This window comes from Rhineura floridana, chromosome 20, assembly GCF_030035675.1.
Source record: "Rhineura floridana isolate rRhiFlo1 chromosome 20, rRhiFlo1.hap2, whole genome shotgun sequence".
Taxonomy (NCBI): Eukaryota; Metazoa; Chordata; class Lepidosauria; order Squamata; family Rhineuridae; genus Rhineura; species Rhineura floridana.
In genome coordinates, this window is record NC_084499.1 from 1,642,378 (window position 1) to 1,662,007 (window position 19,630).

At 49.0% G+C, this 19,630-nt stretch overlaps 1 protein-coding gene across 4 annotated transcripts; it reads right to left on the reverse strand.

Annotated features, from left to right (window-relative positions):
• Positions 1–363: 363 nt before the first annotated feature.
• On the reverse strand, positions 364–13,099 carry FBXW5 (F-box and WD repeat domain containing 5). Of its 4 annotated transcripts, none has more exons than XM_061604297.1 (10): positions 13,005–13,098; positions 12,444–12,640; positions 9,711–9,930; positions 8,599–8,756; positions 7,646–7,820; positions 6,589–6,734; positions 6,007–6,496; positions 5,568–5,715; positions 4,444–4,656; positions 364–1,594 (listed from the first exon to the last, which is right to left on the reverse strand). In XM_061604297.1, exons 3-10 carry the CDS (start codon positions 9,901–9,903, stop codon positions 1,348–1,350), a joined length of 1,770 nt encoding a protein of 589 aa, XP_061460281.1. In that variant the 5' UTR covers positions 9,904–9,930; positions 12,444–12,640; positions 13,005–13,098; the 3' UTR covers positions 364–1,347. The 4 variants fall into 4 exon arrangements, with proteins under 4 accessions (XP_061460281.1, XP_061460278.1, XP_061460279.1 ...); XM_061604294.1 differs by having other exon boundaries at positions 6,589–6,737; XM_061604295.1 differs by having other exon boundaries at positions 6,589–6,737; positions 13,012–13,076.
• Between the last annotated feature and the right edge of the window lie 6,531 nt (positions 13,100–19,630).

The following is a 19,630-nucleotide window of genomic DNA, read 5'->3' on the forward strand; positions in this document are numbered from 1 at the left end:
GATTTACCCTGAGGGAGGGTGATTTTTACATTTTTCAGATAAGAACCAGCCAACAGTTGTCATTTCTGTTCTTCCTTTATAGCTTCTCTTTCTATTCCACACACCCCTCCCAAGTTCCCCGTTTTCTAAAATCTACTTGAAACTGTTAAATTGCTCTCTGCTAATTAACTGCTTAGCAGCCCGGATGCTTACTGGAACTTCAGAAACGAAAGCACACATTTCCACAGACATTTGGAGGACAGGGCCCAGAAGGGTCAGTCTATACAGTTCTCAGCTCTGATGATGCATCCTGGGGAGTGTCTGTGGAAATCCTTTGTTTCCATAAAAACTTAACAAGCTTGAGCAGCTAGGAGGAGCCAGATATGCATTTTGAGATGTATTTTACTAGCAAGCAGGAAAAAATCTAAGCAACAAATTTCCTCCCCATATTGGCACTGTGCTTAGAAGGATACAAACGGTAGAAAGCCAGAAAACAACCCAATAAATAAATTACAAAGGAAATATTTAAAGAGACTCACTGATTACTCTGGGGCCAAGGGCTCCAATAACAAGGCCAGCAGCAAGCGCGCTCCCTTTCCCTCAAACACACGCACCATAATAACAACTCTCTCTCCCCGTCTTAGTGAGAAGGCCAAAGCGGAGGCGGTAGACTACATGGAGGGGGTGCTAAGAACAAAAGCAAGATCTCCTCTAACCTGGAGCTCAAAATGTGCTACTGCAACCAGAGGGAACCATCAATACGTGCAAGCACAGCAACAGCCAAATGCATGTTTTTGATTGGCCAACTGGGTGACCATAGCTCCTGCCCTATTCTCTGTTGAGTGTATGGCATTCCAGTATGCTAGTTCATGCATCCTGACTGGCTAAAACACAAACCTGCCACATCATAGGGTCTAGACTTCCAGGGAAAATTCTAATAAAAAAAAAAAAGTGGGAGGAACCTGGCCGTAGCAGTAGGCATCTGCAAGAGTCTCTGCCGGTGGAAATAGAAGGATATTGGTGTGTGTGTGACAGGAGAGTATGTGGCTTTATGATTTTTGGTAAAACTTGTAATATTTCCCCCCTTGCAATTCTCCTAGGGCTCTGCCCTACTTGCCCTAACAAAGAAGTCTCCTATGCAGCGAATCCTGTTAGAAGGAAGATGGAGGAGTCCCTGTTGCGTGGCCAGTGAGCCAACCCCTGAACGTGGTACAGTTCTCACCAATCGCGGCTGGGTCTGGCTACGTGGCAGTGAGTAGGTGGGGGCGAGCAAAACCACAAAAAAGGCTACAGCCGCTCACTAGCACTGCAATCTGAAATGACCTTGGAGGTCGAGGTGAACCAGCCAAGGTGCAAGACCTGCCTGGCTCACTTTCTCTGGTCTGGGGCCCAAGAGAATGGAGGCTTACGAGGCCTGACCTTCTCAATCTGAAGGAGCCTCAAGGCGCGGGGAGAGCGCCACACTTTGATGGTGCTGTCGTCGCTGGCTGTCACTAAGAGTTCCTGCTCCACAGGGCTGAAGACCACTGAGTTGACCACATCGTTATGCTGCAGTTTCGCCAAGCAGATGTTGTAGTGCCGGTCCCAGATGTACCCGTGACGATCCTCAGCTCCGCTGTGTGTGACATGAGAGAGAGAAACTGTAAAACCCGGGGGGGGGGGGAGAGTGGTGAATTTCCTTTCCTTGGAGCGGCTGTTGCAGGGACTGTTGCACTCAAGCAACTGTAGAACACATAAAGCTTTTAGCTCTCACTACAGGCAACACTTGCAAAGGGCCTTTCATTGCAAGGCAGGGAAACTTGGCTTGCAATAATCCTGAACTCCAGCAACTGGAATTATAGCTCCCTGGTATACACCACGCCTCCGGGGTCTGAGACAGGAGGTGAGACGACTAGAGCGCTGGTGGCGGAAATCTCGCTCTGAAGATGATCGGACACTGGTTAGAGCAGCAATAGCCGCCTACCAAGTGGCAACAAAGGCAACAAAGAAGGAATTCTTTGCTGCCTCTATTGCGTCCGCAGAGTGCTGACCCAGGAGGTTGTTCCAAGTGGTCCGGAATCTGGTCGGTCCAGTTGTTCAGGAACCCATGGAGCAGGCTACAGCCTCTGTGACATGTTTGCTAAGCACTTTGCCGATAAAATTGAACGCCTGAAAAGCTTGATTCCGTACGCTGTGGATACAGGAAGTGAGCCAGAGCCGGCCAGTTGCATTCCGGTCCGGTGGGATCGGTTTCAGCCTCTTCCCTCTGAGGAAGCGGACAAGGTGCTCTCTACTGTGAAGCCAACCACCTGTCTACTGGATCCTTGCCCCTTGTGGCTCATTATGAGATGCAAAGAGAGACTGGGTGAAGGGATCAAGGCAATAGTAAATGCATCCTTGGAAGAGGGTGCACTACCATTAGCCCTCAAGGAGGCAGTAATAAAGCCCATCTTGAAAAAGTCCTCCTTGGATCCCCAAGAGTTAAATAACTTTCTCCCAGTCTCTAATTTACCATTCTTGGGCAAGGTGATTGAGCGAGTGGTGGCCAAACAGTTACAGGCACACTTGGATGAAGCAGATTATCTAGATCCATTCCAATCGGGCTTCCGGACTGGACATGGAACTGAAACAGCCTTGGTCGCTCTGGTGGATGATATGAGGAGGGCGTTGGATAGGGGAGAATTCACCTTCCTCGTCATCCTGGATCTCTCAGCGGCTTTCGATACCATTAACCACGGTATCCTTTTAGATCGCCTGGAGGGATTGGGAATGGGGGGCACTGTTTTACGGTGGTTCCGTTCCTATCTCTCGGACAGGCAACAACGGGTGGTATTGGGGGATGAGGTATCAGACCCTTGGCCTCTCACTTGTGGAGTGCCACAGGGTTCTGTCCTCTCCCCCATGCTATTTAACATCTATGTGAAGCCGCTGGGGGCTATCATCAGGAGTTTTGGGCTGCAGTGTCACCAATATGCGGATGACACTCAGCTCTATCTCTCATTTAAGTCCTCACCAGAGTTGGCTGTGGAGACCGTGTCCAAGTGCCTGGAATCTGTAAGTAAGTGGATGGGAGGGAATAGGCTGAAACTAAACCCCGATAAGACCGAGGTGTTGCTCGTGGGAGATAAGAGAAAGCTGGGAGATATAGACCTGGTGTTAAATGGGGTAAGATTACCCCGAAGGAGCAGGTTCGCAGCCTTGGGGTCATTCTTGACTCCCAGCTGTCCATGGAGGCTCAGGTTTCAGCAGTGAGCCAGGCGGCTTGGTATCAATTACATCTGATACGAAGGCTGCAACCCTACCTTCCTGTCCATCTGCTCCCATGGGTGATACATGCCCTGGTCTCCTCTCGCTTAGACTACTGTAATGCGCTCTACGTGGGGTTACCGTGGGGTTACCCTTGAAAACGGCACGTTTGATTCAGAACAGCTGTCGCTGTGATCATATCACTCTGGTGTTAGTAGACCTACACTGGCTACCAGTTGTTTACCGGGCCCAATTCAAGGTGTTGGTGTTGACCTTTAAAGCCCTATACGGTTTCGGCCCAGTTTATCTGAAGGAGCGCCTCCAGCATCATCAATTATGCCGCCTGACGAGATCAGCCACACAGGACCTCCTCTCGATCCCACCGGCCAGAACTGCTAGACTGGCCCGGACCAGAGAGAGGGCTTTTTCGATCGTGGCTCCCACCCTCTGGAATTCCCTGCCTTTTGACCTTCGTCATGCCCCTTCCCTGACGGGGTTCCGCCGAGCCTTGAAGACCTGGCTATTCAGGCGGGCCTATAGTATCTCTAGATTGGATTAATTTTTATGTTTTTATTAATTGGAAGCTGGTTTTAGATGATTTATTGAATCGTGACCTTTTGGTCTATATATTGTAATTGCTTATATTAACGTACGTCGCCTAGAGTGGCCGTTCATTCGGCCAGATAGGCGACTCACAAATAAAATTTTATTATTATTATTATTAAATATTTATCCCAGATTGTAGGGAAGCTCCCACCTTTGCCCATCTATAAACATAAGCAAGAAAAAACACCACCCCTTTCAATTCTTCATCTTCAAATCTTGTGATGGTGAGGACCAGATTCATGATTTCTTTTCCCACTTTTTAAGGCATCCACACCAGCTTCCAAATTCAACTCTGCTCAGACAGAGGCTGTCCAGATTTACCTGCCTACAACATACAAACTGTACCTTTTGGAAAGGTGGAAGCTGCAGTCTGCCCTGAGAGAGAGACAAAGGTCAGTCTAAAGACCATACAGACACCTTGCGGTGCTTATGGTAAAGCTGACCGGCTGGGCTGGATCTCAGAAGGCACTTTCCCACTGGTGAGTGAGAACACTTGTTCCTTCTGTCAGCAAACTGCCACAGTCAGGAATGCTCTGGTTAAATGAACTGCAGCCAGTTGCTGGGGAAGGAAGGGAAGGAAGATAATGGCCCGGAATGGCTGGGCCCGGGCCTGGACACTGGCCAGCTCCTTACCTGGCCACAAAGTCTCTGCTGACATCCAGGAAAACGAAGAAGAAGTTGTTGTTGGGTGTATAGGCCCGGTGGCCTCGCAGGGCTCGCCTTGCCTCCTGCATTGTCTTGAGGTCCAGCACACGCAGGTCAATCTCCTCGGCGATGGGGGGCGGCTGCAAAGGGTTGGAGATGACGCAGTCCTGGGGCCAGGCCCGGCTGTTCACATACAAGTACCTGGAGGCAGGGGAGGGGAGGAGAATGCTGCTGGCTCATGTGCCGCCTGGCGTGCCTCGAGGGTGACCCAGGAAAGGCGGCTACAGGCCTGAGGGAGGAGCAAGCTGCACCAGTCCCTCGTCCTGGGTTAGCAAGCAGGAAGTGCTGCTGGTCAGAGCAGGCGCTCCTGGGCTAGAGGGACACCCAGGGGTAAGGGTGGAACTAGGGAGCCTTTCAGAGTTCCTCGTCTGAGGAGCTTTTGGGGAAGCTGTGCATGCCCAGGCGGCCTGCCTTTTCTGCTTGCGCTGCCCGCTCTGGCAAGAGGCTTCTCCAAAAGATTGTCCTCAATCATTAAGGCAATATTAACTATCGAGTTAAGAAACGAGGCACGTTTTCCCACCAGGCTGGACTCTCCTTTGTTCACCTAGCCCAGTATGGTCTATTCTGGCCTTCCCCAACCCGGTGCCCTCTTCACATGGCCAGACCACAACTCCCATCAGCCCCAGCCAGCATGGCTGATGGCTGGGCATTCTGGGAGTTGTGCCCTCCAGGCCTTTTGGACTACCAGGTTGAGGAAGACTGGCCTCAAGCAGAGAAGGTTCCTTCCCAGCCCCACCTGGAGATGCCGCAGGGGACTGAATTGGGACCTTCTCCATAAAAAGCCGGTGCTCTGGGTCCATCCCCATAATCTACGTGCATGCAGCAGCCTCGTACAGAGTCAGACCACTGGTCCATTTGGCCATTCAGTCTGGGCTGTCCAGGGTCTTGGGTGGAAAATGGTCTTTTTCACACCTGGTACCCAATTCTCCTCTGACAGGAGATGGCAGGGATAAAACTTGGGATTTTCTGCATGCAAAAGGGCCGTTGTCATCTTCTCGCAACATTCAGCAAAGGCCCACCCCTTCCTCCTGTTTCCATCTGGCTGGCAGTACCTGTGGTCGGGGGAGAGGCCCATGCCAATAATATGCCCGTGGAAATCGATGACGTGGTCCAACGAATCGAAGAACTTCTCCGAATGCCTCTCTTCTCCCAGGACGGGCCCTGCCGTTGTCATCTGGTGAGGCAGGATCTGCTTAATCCCTGCGAGAGAACAGAGTCGGAAGAGGGGCGGGGAAGAGCTGCAAGTGACCTATTGCCCAGGATGCGCTGCTGGGCTGCAGGCCGTCTCTGAGTGCCCCTAAGAACTGCCTCGTTGGGTCAGACCAAAAGGTCTGTGAGCAGCCCAGAGGCCTGGAGAAGGATCCCCCCTCTTGGTCCCTAGAATGTAATGCTCAGAGATAGACTGCCCCTGAATTGTGAGGTTCCACTTTAGCTTTCACAGCTAGCAGTCGTTTTCAGACTTGCCAAATCCCCTACCTAAGCCACCCTTACCAATCTGGTGTGGCGAAAAGGCCAGGCACCCGGTGGTGAAGATCAAGTATTTCTTGTTGCCCCCCTCCGTGGACAGCAGGTTGGGCTCGGGAGGCTTCATCCTGTTCTGCGCCAGCAGCTGGGCCACCTTTGTCTCCATCTGCAACTCTGTCATGACTGGCCGGACTCGTCCCTCGAGGATGTCAGTCAGGAAACGCCCCAGCCCATCCGCAGCAGCCCCTCCCTCACTCGCTGCTCCCAGGGAACTCTCCGGGGCTGCCGCTGCTTTCTGCTTGGCCTGCTCTTCCTCTTTCTGCTCCTCTTCCTCCTCCTCAATGACCTCGCAGGGGCCGCTGGTCCCGCCCTCCAAACATTCTCCTCGGTTCAGGAGGAGGCTGGGAGAATCGTAGCGGCTGCAGTCCGCCACAGTCACCATCCGGATTCTGCTGGCGTTCAGGTTCTGGATTTTGAAGAGCCTCTTCATGACATTCATGTTCTCAGACTCGACCCCCTGCAAGCCCAAAAGCGGGAGAGGTAAGGAAGCGGATTTCCCTCCCCAGAAACGATGACGTGGCCACCTGCGCCAGGGAAGCCCTCGCTTACCTGGAAGGCGTTGCTCAGCCACAGCACGGAGCAGGAGGTGAAGTTGCCAATGCGGTGCAAGTTCCCGGAGATCAGGTGGGTCTCATTCAGCCAGCAGCCAAACACATCGTAGGGCTTGTTGCGCACCCGGGACAGGAGGGTGAAGTCTTCTGGAAGGAGAAAAAAGGGGGGAGGCCTAAGAAGACTTCCCAGCGACCAGGTGCAGGACACCCACCCCCAGAATAAGCAACTAAGGTTTGCTGGGCACAAGATCTTGGCTGGGGTTGGTGAGCCAGAGGGCCAAGGTTTGCAGGAGCATGTCTAGTCCTGTTGCAGGAGGATCAAGGCAGAGGCCCTCCTAGCAGCTGACAAGCATCCCCAAGGACATCCCCCGGAACTGCCAGGGCCCAGCAGGAGGGGGTTGGGGGCCAGCCTGGTTTAGCCCGCTTTCTGGAGGCTTCAACAGCTGCCCTCACTCGGCTCCACTGCCACCCCTTAGCTGCCTGCCGGGGGGCCTTAAGGGGCGGCTGCCTCTTGGGGCTTCTATGAACAGCAGTGAGAGAAAGGAAGAGCAGAACCGCCGAACGACGCAAGGCATGGAACTAGTACCCCCTCCCCCCGCGACAGTCCTGGTTCTGCTTTTGAGAACCTGCGAAAAAGTCCCTAAGTGAGCCTCTGAACCTGTCTCTGTTTGGCACTTCTATAGGGCAGAGTGCCCCTGCTGTGTGTCGGGACAGCTGCCTTCCTCTGGCCAAGCTCAGCCTTACTTTTCCCTGGAGTTGAGACAGCTGTTCTCACTGCTAGAAAAAAGGACAAGTTGTAGTGCCTCCTGCCCCAAATCCTGCCCTGCAACACATGGGATAAAGGCAGGTGGGGATGCAGCTGCTTAGCCCACTGCCCTGATTGGCTCCTACGTCTTCCCCAGCAGCCCTTGCTAAAGGAACCAGGAAGCGGCTTCTCAGAGGCTCATTCTTAGAGCTTTAAGCTGTGCCTTGTGGGGCGATGTTTCTGCCCCCACCGCCCTCCTGCTGCGGTCTGAGAGAGGCATGGTGGCTCGGAGGGTCAGTTCTCTTTTTACCCAGGCTGATGACTGCGATCTCTCCTGACGAAGTGGTCCGGGGCCCCACGAAAACCCCGGAGACAAGGAGGAGCGAATTGTCCGCGTTGAACTGCGAGAATTGTGTGTACTTCCAGTTGTACTTCTTCATGCTGGCGCTGTGCAGCAGGGCAATTGGGAGGCTGTTGTTCCAGATCTGCCAGGGGAGAGGAGGGCCTGTCAAGATGCGCCGGCTGCAGAATGGCAGGTCTTGGGGACTAGCCCTGGTCACTGTGGAGACGTGCTGGCCAGTGGATGGGCAACGCCTGGGGGAACTTCTGAAGCCAGAGAGGAGGGGGTGGACAGCACGCCTCTCCTCAGAATTACGTTTCAGTGTGCTCAAAGGGGCTTACTCCCAGGTAAGTGGGTATAAGACTGCACCCTGATTAAGATTCTCAGTGGTGGGACCGAGGTGTTTGGCCCCTCCCATGACCAAAAAGGAAAATAATGCAGTATAGAAGAGATCATGAAAAGTTGCAGGATTTAGTATTTTGGTTGTAAAATTTAGGGTGTGTGTGTGTGTACAGAACACACAATCCTGCTCTAGAGGTTTTTTTAAACAAATATTCTCATACCCTGCCTTTCTTCCAGGAAGGTTTCGGCAGCATTCATGATGCTCCTGCCACTCCTTACGTTATCCTCACAAAAGCCCTGTGAGGTAGGTGAAGCAGAAATGAAGACTGGCCCCAAGTCACCCAGTTAGCTTTATGGCTGAGGCAGGGATTTGAACCTGGGTGTCTCTGCTCTCGATCCATCATTTTAACTACCACACTGGCTCTAAGTAAACCTCTCCATCTCTCTTCCCACTCATCCCTGCCCCCTGTATTATTATCCTCAGGGTTGCTGTAAGGATTACTGAGATGAAAACCTTTGGACACTTGAAATGCTACCAGTATTATGATTAGGGTTAGTCATTCCCCCCGGCCCCCCTTCACCTTAACGGTACAGTCCTTGGAGCAGGAGGCAAGCAGGTAGCCATTGTGGGAGAAGCTGAGGTGGAGGACCTGGTCGCTGTGCTCCTCCAAGGTCTGCACTTCAATGCAAGGGATGGTGTCGTACAGCCGCTGGAACTCACCGTACCAGGAAATGGCAGCTGGAGGAGAAAGAGGAGGAGGAACACAACCCCGGCTGCAGATCTGAAGGTAAGACAAGTAGCTCTGTGCTTAACAGCACTTATACCCTGTGTAATCCCACTTGACCGCTCTTCCTTTTGTTTCCGTTAATACTAATTTTCACCCAGAAAGTGTTTCAAGACTGAAAAATAAATTGAAGCAATAAATAGGGCTACAACACCCAGACAAAGACATAAAAAACAGCAGAAAGGCAAGTGAAAGTGTCTCAAATATTGTCAGAAGCCACTGAAGGCACAGGACAGAAAAGGCCTGTTGCCTGGAACCTAAAAGTTAGCAAGAAAGGTGCCAGGTGCACTTATTTAGGGAGTGCATTCTGCAATTTGGGGCCCACCATTGAGAAGGCCCTTCTCCAGCACCCTCCTGCGTAACCTCCAATGGTCGGGGCAGCACCTGGAGAAGACCTCCAAAGGCAATCTTAACCGATTGGGCAGGCTTGCGCAAGATTTTTTTCCCCAAGCATTATCCTGTGATTTCCTGAAGGCCAGAGGGCTGAACCTGCTCTTACAAGATGACCACCCCGTTGCTTGTAGTTTCAGTGGCAAGGGAAGCCCCTTGCCTTATTTGGAACCACCGCAGACCCCACGCTGAAGCCAGCAGCAGCAGCAGCTTCTACAAGATTTCTGCCCCTCTTAAATCCAGTGTGATGACAGCTGGGGTGTGTGTGTGAACCACAGCTAATCTTTTGTACCCAATGGCCCAATTTAATGCCTTTTGCTGGAGCAACTCTCCAGCACCCCAACAACCTAGAACATCTACCCATGTTGTTTCCCGCTTCCTCATTCTGCCTTGAATTCCAGACTTGCCCTCCAATCTGTTCCCAATTTTCCTCCAAGTGAGCTGAGTCCAGCACAGGGCGAGACCCTCTGGATTAAGCTAGCCCCACCACACCAGTTAGGGAGCGAGGGAGGACTTACCTGGGTGTCGCGGGATATCCCGAGCTACCCTGTAGTACTTGTAGAAAAGTTCCTTCCACAGGACCTCGTCCTGTGCCACTGCATGCCACTGCCGGCACGCCAGGCCTGCAGAAAGCACATCTGTGTAGTCCAAGTACAGGAAGATTCCAAAGAGGATGCTGTCGGGGAGAGAGGGGGGAACCCCAGCATCCATTGTGTCATTCTGTCCCTGCCAGGCTCTCTGGAAGACCAAAGGAAAGAGAAGGAAACAGGGTTGGGCAGTGGAAGAGGTTAAGACAAAAAGAACCAACTTTTCTAAAAAAAATTTTTTAAATTAAAAAATAGAGAAAATTCACAGGATTTCACTAGAAAAAACAATTTTCTATTATAGATACAGCAAATTTTAAATGAGTTTAGTAATAATAAACAAATTAGAAAAAAAGTTAACTGGATTGGGCCCAGGGATCATGTTCATTTGCTGTTTCCAGACTGATCTTAGCATGGAGCAGTATGCCTATGTCTAGATGGCTATGTCTAGTAGGAATGGGAGAGAATTTCGCTGGTTTCGAAGTCGGTACAGGATGTTCACACATTTGCTACCTGTCGGATTGACCTTTTATGCTGCGAGTTTCCACATCTGTTCCTGACACCAGATTAAAAACAACAACAAAACTCAGGGAATATAACATTAAGCTGCTTTGCTTTGTGTGTGTGTGTGCGCACAAGTGCGCTCAGTCAAAGGAGGAGGAAGAGGCGGCGGTTGGGAAGGCGGTACGCAGCCACTTTCCTTTTGGGGGTGGGGGGAATCCCAAACCGGGAACCAGCACAAGATTGCAATACACAAACAAATATAGAAAGAAACCAGCTGTCAGTTTCAACGGAATACAATCTAAATGAAAACAACACACAGATCCCAACCCTAATGTATAAACATGTAGAGTAGAAACAAAGACAAATGATTGTACATTGTTCTGAAATCTGTGGTTCCAGTAATTTACAAATAAAGATCATTTCTCAAACTTACTGTCTTGTGACTCTTGTATTAAGATTGCTTGGAGCTATCTCCCAAACTTTGCTTAACCATTCTGTGATACTTGGTACTTGATGTTTTCCAATATCATCTGATACTCAGTCTTGTTAATAATAAAATTAACCCGTTGCAGATCAACTTCTTCAAGTTTGGATTTTAAATAATATATGCCAAATCTTGAAGTGGTTTTTCTAAGATAACCTGTAATTGCTGTGTAATAATAATATATTGAGTCCAAAAGTTTGTAAAAGGGGGCATATCCAACAACCATGAATGGAATTCACTTTTATTGTAGCATAACCCTGAGACTGAATAGTAAATGTTCACTTTATGTGGAGGTGCCACCGACAAATGATTTTTTAAAAAACAATTAGGTTTGTATTTATTAATGCCAAACGGACATTATTAAACAACCAGTTTTTTCCCCATATAAATAAACTCCTTGGGTCTCTTCCCATTTTTTCTTAAACAACAGGATCTTAGCCAAACATAATTTATCAGACATTCAATCATACTCTCAAATTGATCAGTATAATCTATTAGGCTTGATAATCCAGTCCTTGAACGTTGTCTTTTCAAAAGAATGGTCATAAAACGGGTACCAATATGAAGGAAGAACAGTCTTGGAAACATTGGAAGCTGCCCACTAAGACCATTGTCAGCATCGTCCACACTCTTACTAGGAGGAGTCTAGGATTGAACCTGGGACCTTCTGCAAGCAAAGCAGGTGCTCCACCACTCAGCCATGGCCCCTCCTTGCCTGGCCACTTGGAGCCGTTTCTCAGTCACCAAAGGTGATCAGGTGACTGATAATACCAGGGGGAGCCTATGTGGTGCCCCCCACCCCCCACATTTTGAGCAACAATGCCGATCAGTCCCAGCCAGCAGGGCCAACGTCCTGGAATGATGAGAAATGTAATCCATAACATCTGGAGGGTACATTAGCAACCCCAGGACTGCGCGCCTGTATTTAACCCTGTGTCTTCCAAGGCAACAGGAAGGCAGCATCAGGCAGATTCCACCTGGCACCACTCAAAGCTCGCTCTCCTCACCAGTTGTGATAGCCTCTCTTGGAAGATGGCCTTTCTCCTTTTACAGTGGCATCTTATCTGACATATTTGCCCAGGCGGTGCCACATCTGCTGGGTGTCAGAGAAAATAACAGCTCACCGTCACTTCTTTGCCCTCTTTGCCATTTTTATCCTACTTTTCCATTAAAGAGGTCTGGGCAATGTACATGCACGGTCTGTTTTCAACCTTTAACCTCACAACCTACCTGCGAGGTAGATTTGGACTGGGAGATGGTGCCTGGCCCCAAAGTCTGTCTGTTTTGTGCCTGAGAGGAGATTTGGATTTGGGCTGAAGTCCAGCACCCAACTGTTATGCCTTGCCGGCTTCTTGCCTCCTTTTCCCTGTTTGACTTCCACCATACAGTAAGGTGGGCTTCAGGCTGCAGGTCTCTGTATTTGTGGTTTCCCTTAGAACTCCAAAGTCCACCAACAGGAGCAGAAACAAAACAAAGGGCTGCAATCCAGTGCCAGTCCTCAGTGGAGTAGGACCCATTGAAATTGACAGGCATGACTAATGCGGGCCTATTGATGCCGGTGGGTCTACTCTGAGTAAAACTTAGCTGGATACAACAAAAAAAACCCCACAATCTCCAGAGCTCAAGAGTTTGTTCTGGGAACCAGAACCGAGCTCCACTTACAGACCGTACAAACCTACCTCCTGGTTACTTCATTTCACAGGAATAATCTGTTGTTGCTTCTGCACCTGTTGAAGATCTTCCTCTTTCAACAAGTCTTTTAACCAGATGCCTTATCCCAGATGTCTGTGTCTGAGCTGCAATTGCTTGTTTTGAAAGTTTATTTGTTTTTAAGACGTTTCTCGTGCTTTTATCATATCTTCGTCGCCTTGGCTCCCTTTGGGAGGAAGGGGGGCTAGAAACTGTTATTATTATTGGCTCTGTGTGCAGGTGCCATTTCCTTGTTGCTGAATAACTTGGGGGCCCATCGACTTCAACCCAGTATAGCTTCCTTCTGCCTCCCATATACAAGCCCCCCTTCCCTCTCCTACCTGCCCCCCACTTCACAGCCCCCCTCTGATCAGCCCCCGCAGGCTTCCTCCCCCCATGGACCCCCCTTCCCCCGCCTGCATCCAAACAGACCCCCATTTTGGGGGGGCTCCCCGTCAGACGCTCCTTCCCAAGCAACCCTCCCCCTTTTTATTTGCGGCCGACGCCCCCTTCCCAAAATGTCAGACAACCCCTCTTCCCCTCCAACAGACCTCTCACCAGCTGCTCCGCATATTATTTCCGGGGCGGCCTCGCCCACTTCCGCTTCTGGCCCCTGGGGCCGATCTTTCGTGCCATGCTTTGTTTTGTCCGCTCTAGACATTCTCTCTACGGTTCCCACCCTTGCCTCTCCTCGCGCAGGCGCACCAGCCGCCCGCCGCCGCCCGTTCCTGGCTCAGACGGGAGAAGACGAGCCCAGAGCGAGATCGAGGAGAGGGGGAGTTCCCTTTTCCACCACAAGAGGACGCTCGGCTCCTCCTTCTCTTTTTATTTCTTTGCGAAGTTTTAATTTTCTTTCTGCAGCAGAATAGAAGTTGGGGCTGTTACTATATATACATATACATACATACATACACAGAGAGAGAGTTTTGAAAGCAACAAACAGAACTTCACCCAAGCATGCTCTGGATCCTTATAAGGTCCCGTTAATCGCCTAAAAATACATGCACGTAACTTATATGTGAGCAGCTGATGAAGACGGAAGCCGAAACATCTATCTGTCTGTCTGTCTTGTTTGGCCTTCCTCTTTTTCTATTCCCTTCTATTTCCCTCAGCATTATTGTCTTTTCTAGTGAATCATGTCTTCTCATGATGTGTCCAAAGTATGATAGCCTCAGTTTCATCATTTTAGCTTCTAGTGATAGTTCTGGTTTAATTTGTTCTAACACCCAATTATTTGTCTTTTTTACAGTCCATGGTATGCGCAAAGCTCTCCTCCAGCGCCACATTTCAAATGAGTGGATTTTTCTCGTATCCATTTTCCACTTAACTCATTTAAGATAAATGCTATTTATTTAAGTCATAGTGTTATTTATTTTTAAGATGTTTTAGAGCGTTTTTGTTTGCCGCTCTGGGCTCCTACTGGAACATTTTGTTTGGTGTTTATGGGATGCTTCCATAAAAAGACAACAGTCCTCTGGCACCTGCTGTTCTGATTTTTCAATGCCTGCTGAAAACGTCTCCATGTCACCAGGCTGATGCAGGCAATTGAGACATCTTTCTCGAGTGGCTTGTTAATTGATTCCTGATTTGAAATGTCTGTGTTGTTTTATTCTGTGTTTATATATGTAGCAAACTGCTTTGTTTTGTTTTGTTTTTGAAAAAAGAATAGTGGTATATAAATATTTAATTGTTTTAATTGTGGGAGGGTCTCCTCCAGCTTAAGCAAATTCATGCATGATGGGTCTCCATTAAGGCCTACCAGTTCTAATGTTATTTAGTTAACAGAGAAATGTAAACTGCTTTGTGAGGTCCTCCTGGAAAGCAGTACATAAATACCATAAATAAATAAATAAATAAATAAACAACACATTTAAATATAGGTGTGTAGTTTTTGGAGGAGGAGGGATTGTAAATAGTGAGGTCAGAAGGAAAGGAAAGGGATAAAGGTGCAGAGATCATCACGTTACTAAACCTGGCCATTTTCTCACACACATACACAGGCACAGGTGTTAATAGCATAGATATCCTGGTATTGGGAACCTAATTAACACTCATTGTGCTGTTTAAACAAAACACCATGATTCTGATTCAGTATTGATCCTGAATTGTTATTCAGCCGACTCGCATTGCAATCTCCCCTTTGAAATTCTTTTGTTCCATTATGGCCACATCAAGATCAATCACAAAAGTGTTCACGCAATAAATTATCTAGACGTTGGACAAAAAGAAAGAAAATAATAACTAAGAAATAATTATGAAAAGGATAAGCTAAATGGACCCTCCAATGGAGACCGGTGCCTGGGGGTCAAAAGTGGCCACCGCTATTGTGGATTCAATAATAATGGATTCCTTTCAATTTGTACAGCCCGAGGATGTGGACAAGATCCTTGGAGAGGCGAGAACCACCACATGTCTGCTGGATCCTTGCCCTTCCTGGCTCATTAAAAGTGCCAGAGGGGGACTGGCCGAGTGGGTGAGGAGAGTAGTTAATGCCTCTTTACAACAAGGCAGAATTCCATCGTGCCTAAAAGAGGCAGTTGTACAGCCTTTGTTGAAAAAGCCCTCCCTGGATCCCTCCATAATGGGAAATTATCGGCCAGTCTCCAACATTCCATTTTTGGGCAAGGTAATAGAACATGTGGTGGCCGCGCAGCTCCAGAGATTCTTGAATGAAATGGATTTTCATGAAATGGCTAGAAACGGCTAGATAGACTAAAGAAAAAAGGAGCCCAAGAAGCGTGGGAGTTCATGAAGAATGTATTACAAAAAGTGCAATCGCAAACAATTCCAAAGAGGAAGAAAAATGGAAGACATCGGAAAAAGCCAATGTGGCTACACGGAAGACTGGTGGAGGAGGTAAAAGTAAAAAAGAGCATGTATAAAGAATGGAAGGAAGGACGCATCACCAAGGAAGAGTACCGACGAGCGGCTCGGGCTTGCAGGAAAGCGTAAGGAAAGCTAAAACCCAGAATGAGCTGAGGCTGGCGAGGGAAGCGAGGAACAACAAAAAGGGGTTTTTCAGATATGTTCGAAGCAAGAGAAAGACCAAGGAAATGGTGGGACTGCTGCTCAATGAGGATGGCAAAATGTTGACAGATAACAAGGAAAAAGCAGAACTGCTCAATGCCTATTTTGCCTCCGTTTTCTCCCAAAAAGGGAACAGTGTGCAACCTTGCATCGGTAGCAATCTCAGGAAGGGGTCGGGATTGCAGTTCGAGATTGAGAAGGAGATAGTCAGGAAATACCTAGTTAACCTAAATGAGTTCAAATCTCCAGGGCCTGATGAACTGCATCCCAGAGTATTGAAGGAACTTCCTGATGTACTCTCGGAACCTCTTGCCATCATCTTTGAGAAATCCTGGAGAACGGGAGAGGTGCCGGAGGATTGGAGACGGGCAAACGTCGTCCCGCTCTTTAAAAAGGGTAAAAAAGAAGATCCGGGGAATTACAGGCCGGTCAGTCTGACTTCAATACCGGGAAAGAGATCGGGAAAGATATTAGAACAGATAATAAAAGAGTCCATTGGCAACTATCTAGATGACAATGCTGTGATTAGTAGGAGCCAGCATGGGTTTGTCAAGAAAAAATCCTGTCAAACTAAATCTCATCTCTTTTTTTGATCGGGTCACTAGCTTAGTAGATGGTGGAAATGCTGTAGATGTCATCTATCTAGATTTCAGCAAAGCGTTTGACAAAGTCCCCCACGACCTTTTGATTAGCAAACTGGTCAAATGCGGACTACATGGAAATACTGTCAGGTGGATTCACAACTGGTTGGAAAACCGTACTCAAAGAGTGGTCGTCGGTGGCTCTGCTTCGGACTGGAAGGAGGTTTCGAGTGGAGTGCCACAGGGTTCTGTCCTGGGGCCGATACTCTTCAACATTTTTATCAATGACTTAGATGATGGGGTGGAGGGAAGCCTTATGAAGTTTGCGGATGATACGAAACTGGGAGGGATAGCTAACACAATGGAAGACAGGAATAAAATCCAAAGGGACCTGGATAGACTAGAAAATTGGGCTGAAATTAATAAGATGACATTTAATAAAGACAAATGCAGGATTCTGCATTTAGGCCACAAAAACAAAATGCACGGGTACAGGATGGGAAATACCCGGCTTAGCAGTAGTGCGTGTGAGAAGGACCTTGGAATTGTAGTGGATCACAAGTTGAACATGACCTAGCAGTGTGATGCTGCGGCAAAAAAGGCAAACGAGGTTTTGGGCTGCATAAACAGAGCTATAGTTTCCAGGTCGAGGGAAGTAATAGTCCCACTATATTCTGCATTGGTCAGGCCTCATCTGGAATACTGTGTTCAGTTCTGGGCACCTCATTTTAAGAAAGATATAGACAAGTTAGAGCGGGTCCAGAAGAGGGTGACGAGGATGATAGCCGGTATGGAGAACAAGTTTTATGAGGAAAGGTTGAAGGAACTTGGCATGTTCAGTCTGGTGAAGAGAAGGCTGAGGGGTGACATGATTGCACTCTTTAAGTACCTGAAGGGCTGTCACATAGAGGAGGGTACAGATTTGTTCACTGCTGCCCCAGAGGGTAGGACTAGGTCTAATGGTTTTAAGTTGCAGGAGCGTAGATTCAGATTGGACATTAGAAGGAACTTCTTGACAGTAAGGGCAGTTCGGCAATGGAACCGACTGCCTAGGGAGGTGGTGGGATCCCCTTCGCTGGATGTCTTCAAGCAGAGGCTGGACAGCTATCTGCAGGAGATGCTCTAGCTCTGGATTTCCTGCTGTGAGCAGGGGGTTGGACTCGATGGCCTACAAGGCCCCTTCCAACTCTATGATTCTATGATTATCTGGATCCATTTCAGTCTGGTTTCAGGCCTGGTTACGGGACAGAGACAGCTTTGGTCGCCTTGGTGGATGACCTTCGCAGAGAGCTGGACAGGGGGAGTGTGTCCCTGTTAGTTCTACTGGACCTCTCAGCGGCTTTCGATACCATCGACCATGGTATCCTTCTGGACCGCCTTGCTGGGATGGGACTTGGGGGCACCGTGTTACGATGGCTCCATTCCTTTCTGGAGGGACGAACTCAGAAGGTGGTGCTGGGGGACTCCTGTTCGACTCCTTGGCCGTTGACCTATGGGGTCCCTCAGGGTTCAGTTTTGTCCCCCATGTTATTTAACATCTATATGAAACCGCTGGGAGAGGTTGTGTGGGGGTTTGGGGTTTGGTGCCATCAGTATGCGGACAACACCCAACTCTATTTCTGCTTTCCACCTAAAGCCAAGGAAGCTGTCCTGGTCCTGGACTGGATGAGGGCGAGCAAATTGAAACTAGATCCAGACAAGACAGAGGTGCTCCTGGTCAGTCGAAGGGCAGATCAGGGAATAGGGATTCAGCCTGTGCTGGATGGGGTTACACTCCCCCTGAAGACACAGGTTCGCAGTTTGGGTGTGCTCCTGGACTCAGCTCTGAACTTGGAGGCCCAGGTCTCGGCCGTGGCTGCGCCCGTTCCTGGAAATGCCTGATTTGACTATGGTGATGCATGCCTTAGTTACATCCCGTTTAGACTACTGTAACGTGCTCTACGTGGGGCTGCCTTTGAAGACTGTTCGGAAACTTAAACTGGTACAAAGAGCTGCAGCCAGAGTATTAACAGGGGCTGGTTACAGGGACCATACAACTCCCTTGTTACAACAGCTGCACTGGCTGCCAGTTTGTTTCCGGTCACAATTCAAAGTGCTGGTTTTGACCTTTAAAGCCCTATACGGCCCGGGCCCTGAGATCTTCAGGAGAGGCCCATCTCTCAGTCCCAACACCCTCGCAAGTGCGATTGGTGGGGACGCGAGACAGGGCCTTCTCGGTGGCTGCTCCTAGGTTCTGGAACTCCATTCCTAGGGAGGCATGAATGGCCCCCTCCTTGGCAAGTAAAGACTTTTTTATTCCGACAGGCTTTTGGGATAGAAGGTGTTTAGGATTGGGCTTTACAAGGCTTGTTTTATTGTTTTATATTATTATTTGTATTATTTTAAATTGTTTTTAGTTTTTTAAGTGCCTTTTACGGTTTTAAGGTTGTGCATAGTTTAATTGTATTTTAATTGTATGTTTTCTATGTTTTTAACTATTTGTAAGCCGCCCTGAGTTCCAGTTTGGAAAAAGGGCGGGGTAAAAATAAAGTTTCCATTCAATTCAAGTTTCAATTGTCTTCAAGGCAGCAGTGCCCCTCTGGCTGGCCATTGTGTGAAATGAAAAGTGGCATTAAATGAACCCATAATAGTCTCATCCAGTTAAGAACATAAGAAGAGCCTTCTGGATCAGCCCAGTGGCCCATCTAGTCCAGCATCCTGTTGTCTCAGTGGCCATTATGGGAAGATGCCCACAAGCAGGATGTGAGTGCAACAACACTGTCCTCGCTTTGGAGTCCTAGCAGCTGCTATTCAGAAGCCTACTGCCTCCGACTGATATTTAGCAACAGAAGCTCAGACTAACGGGCGCTGGAGGCATTAAACTGAGGAGAGCTGCTGCCATCACACCTTGCTTGTGGGCTTCCCATTTGAGTAGCCATTGCCAACCTGGTGCCCTCCATCCGTGCTGGTTGGGGCTGATGGGAGTTGTAGTCCAACTGGACGGCACCAGCTTGGTAGAGGCTGCATTGGGGCATCTGGCTTGACACGGTGGGAACGCAAGAGGCTGCATTAGATGGACCCAGCTGGGCCTGATGCCAGCAGCGCTGTTCTTAGCTTCTTATGAAAGGAGGTGAATCATCATCACACAATGCCTAATTGCATTTACGGAATTCACTGCCACTGGCAAGAGTAAGCGCTGTTAACAGAAGGCAGTGTGGAACCTCTATGTCCAGAGAGGGAATCTTGGGGTGAAGATCCTGGGACGTGTGTGTGTGTGTGTGCTAACCTTCATGATCTGTGCATACTTCACCGGTGTGTGTTATTTAAAGCAGATTCAGACAGATGCATGCCCCCCCTTTTCAAAAGCACGCTGTCTGCTGGTTTTATGGTCCCCCTTTTTTTTCCTGGTGATGCCACAAAACCCTCTCTAGCCTGGGATTTCAGGGAGCCTGAGGGTGCTCCTGGCTTTGCAGGCTGCAGCTTCAAAAGCTGTTGGGACTTTGCTCCCTTTGGGTCAGCCTTTGCCTCTGACTTCCGGTCTCTTCCGGGAAGGGCCATCGGCCTGATTAATGACTGACCAGCTATCGTGA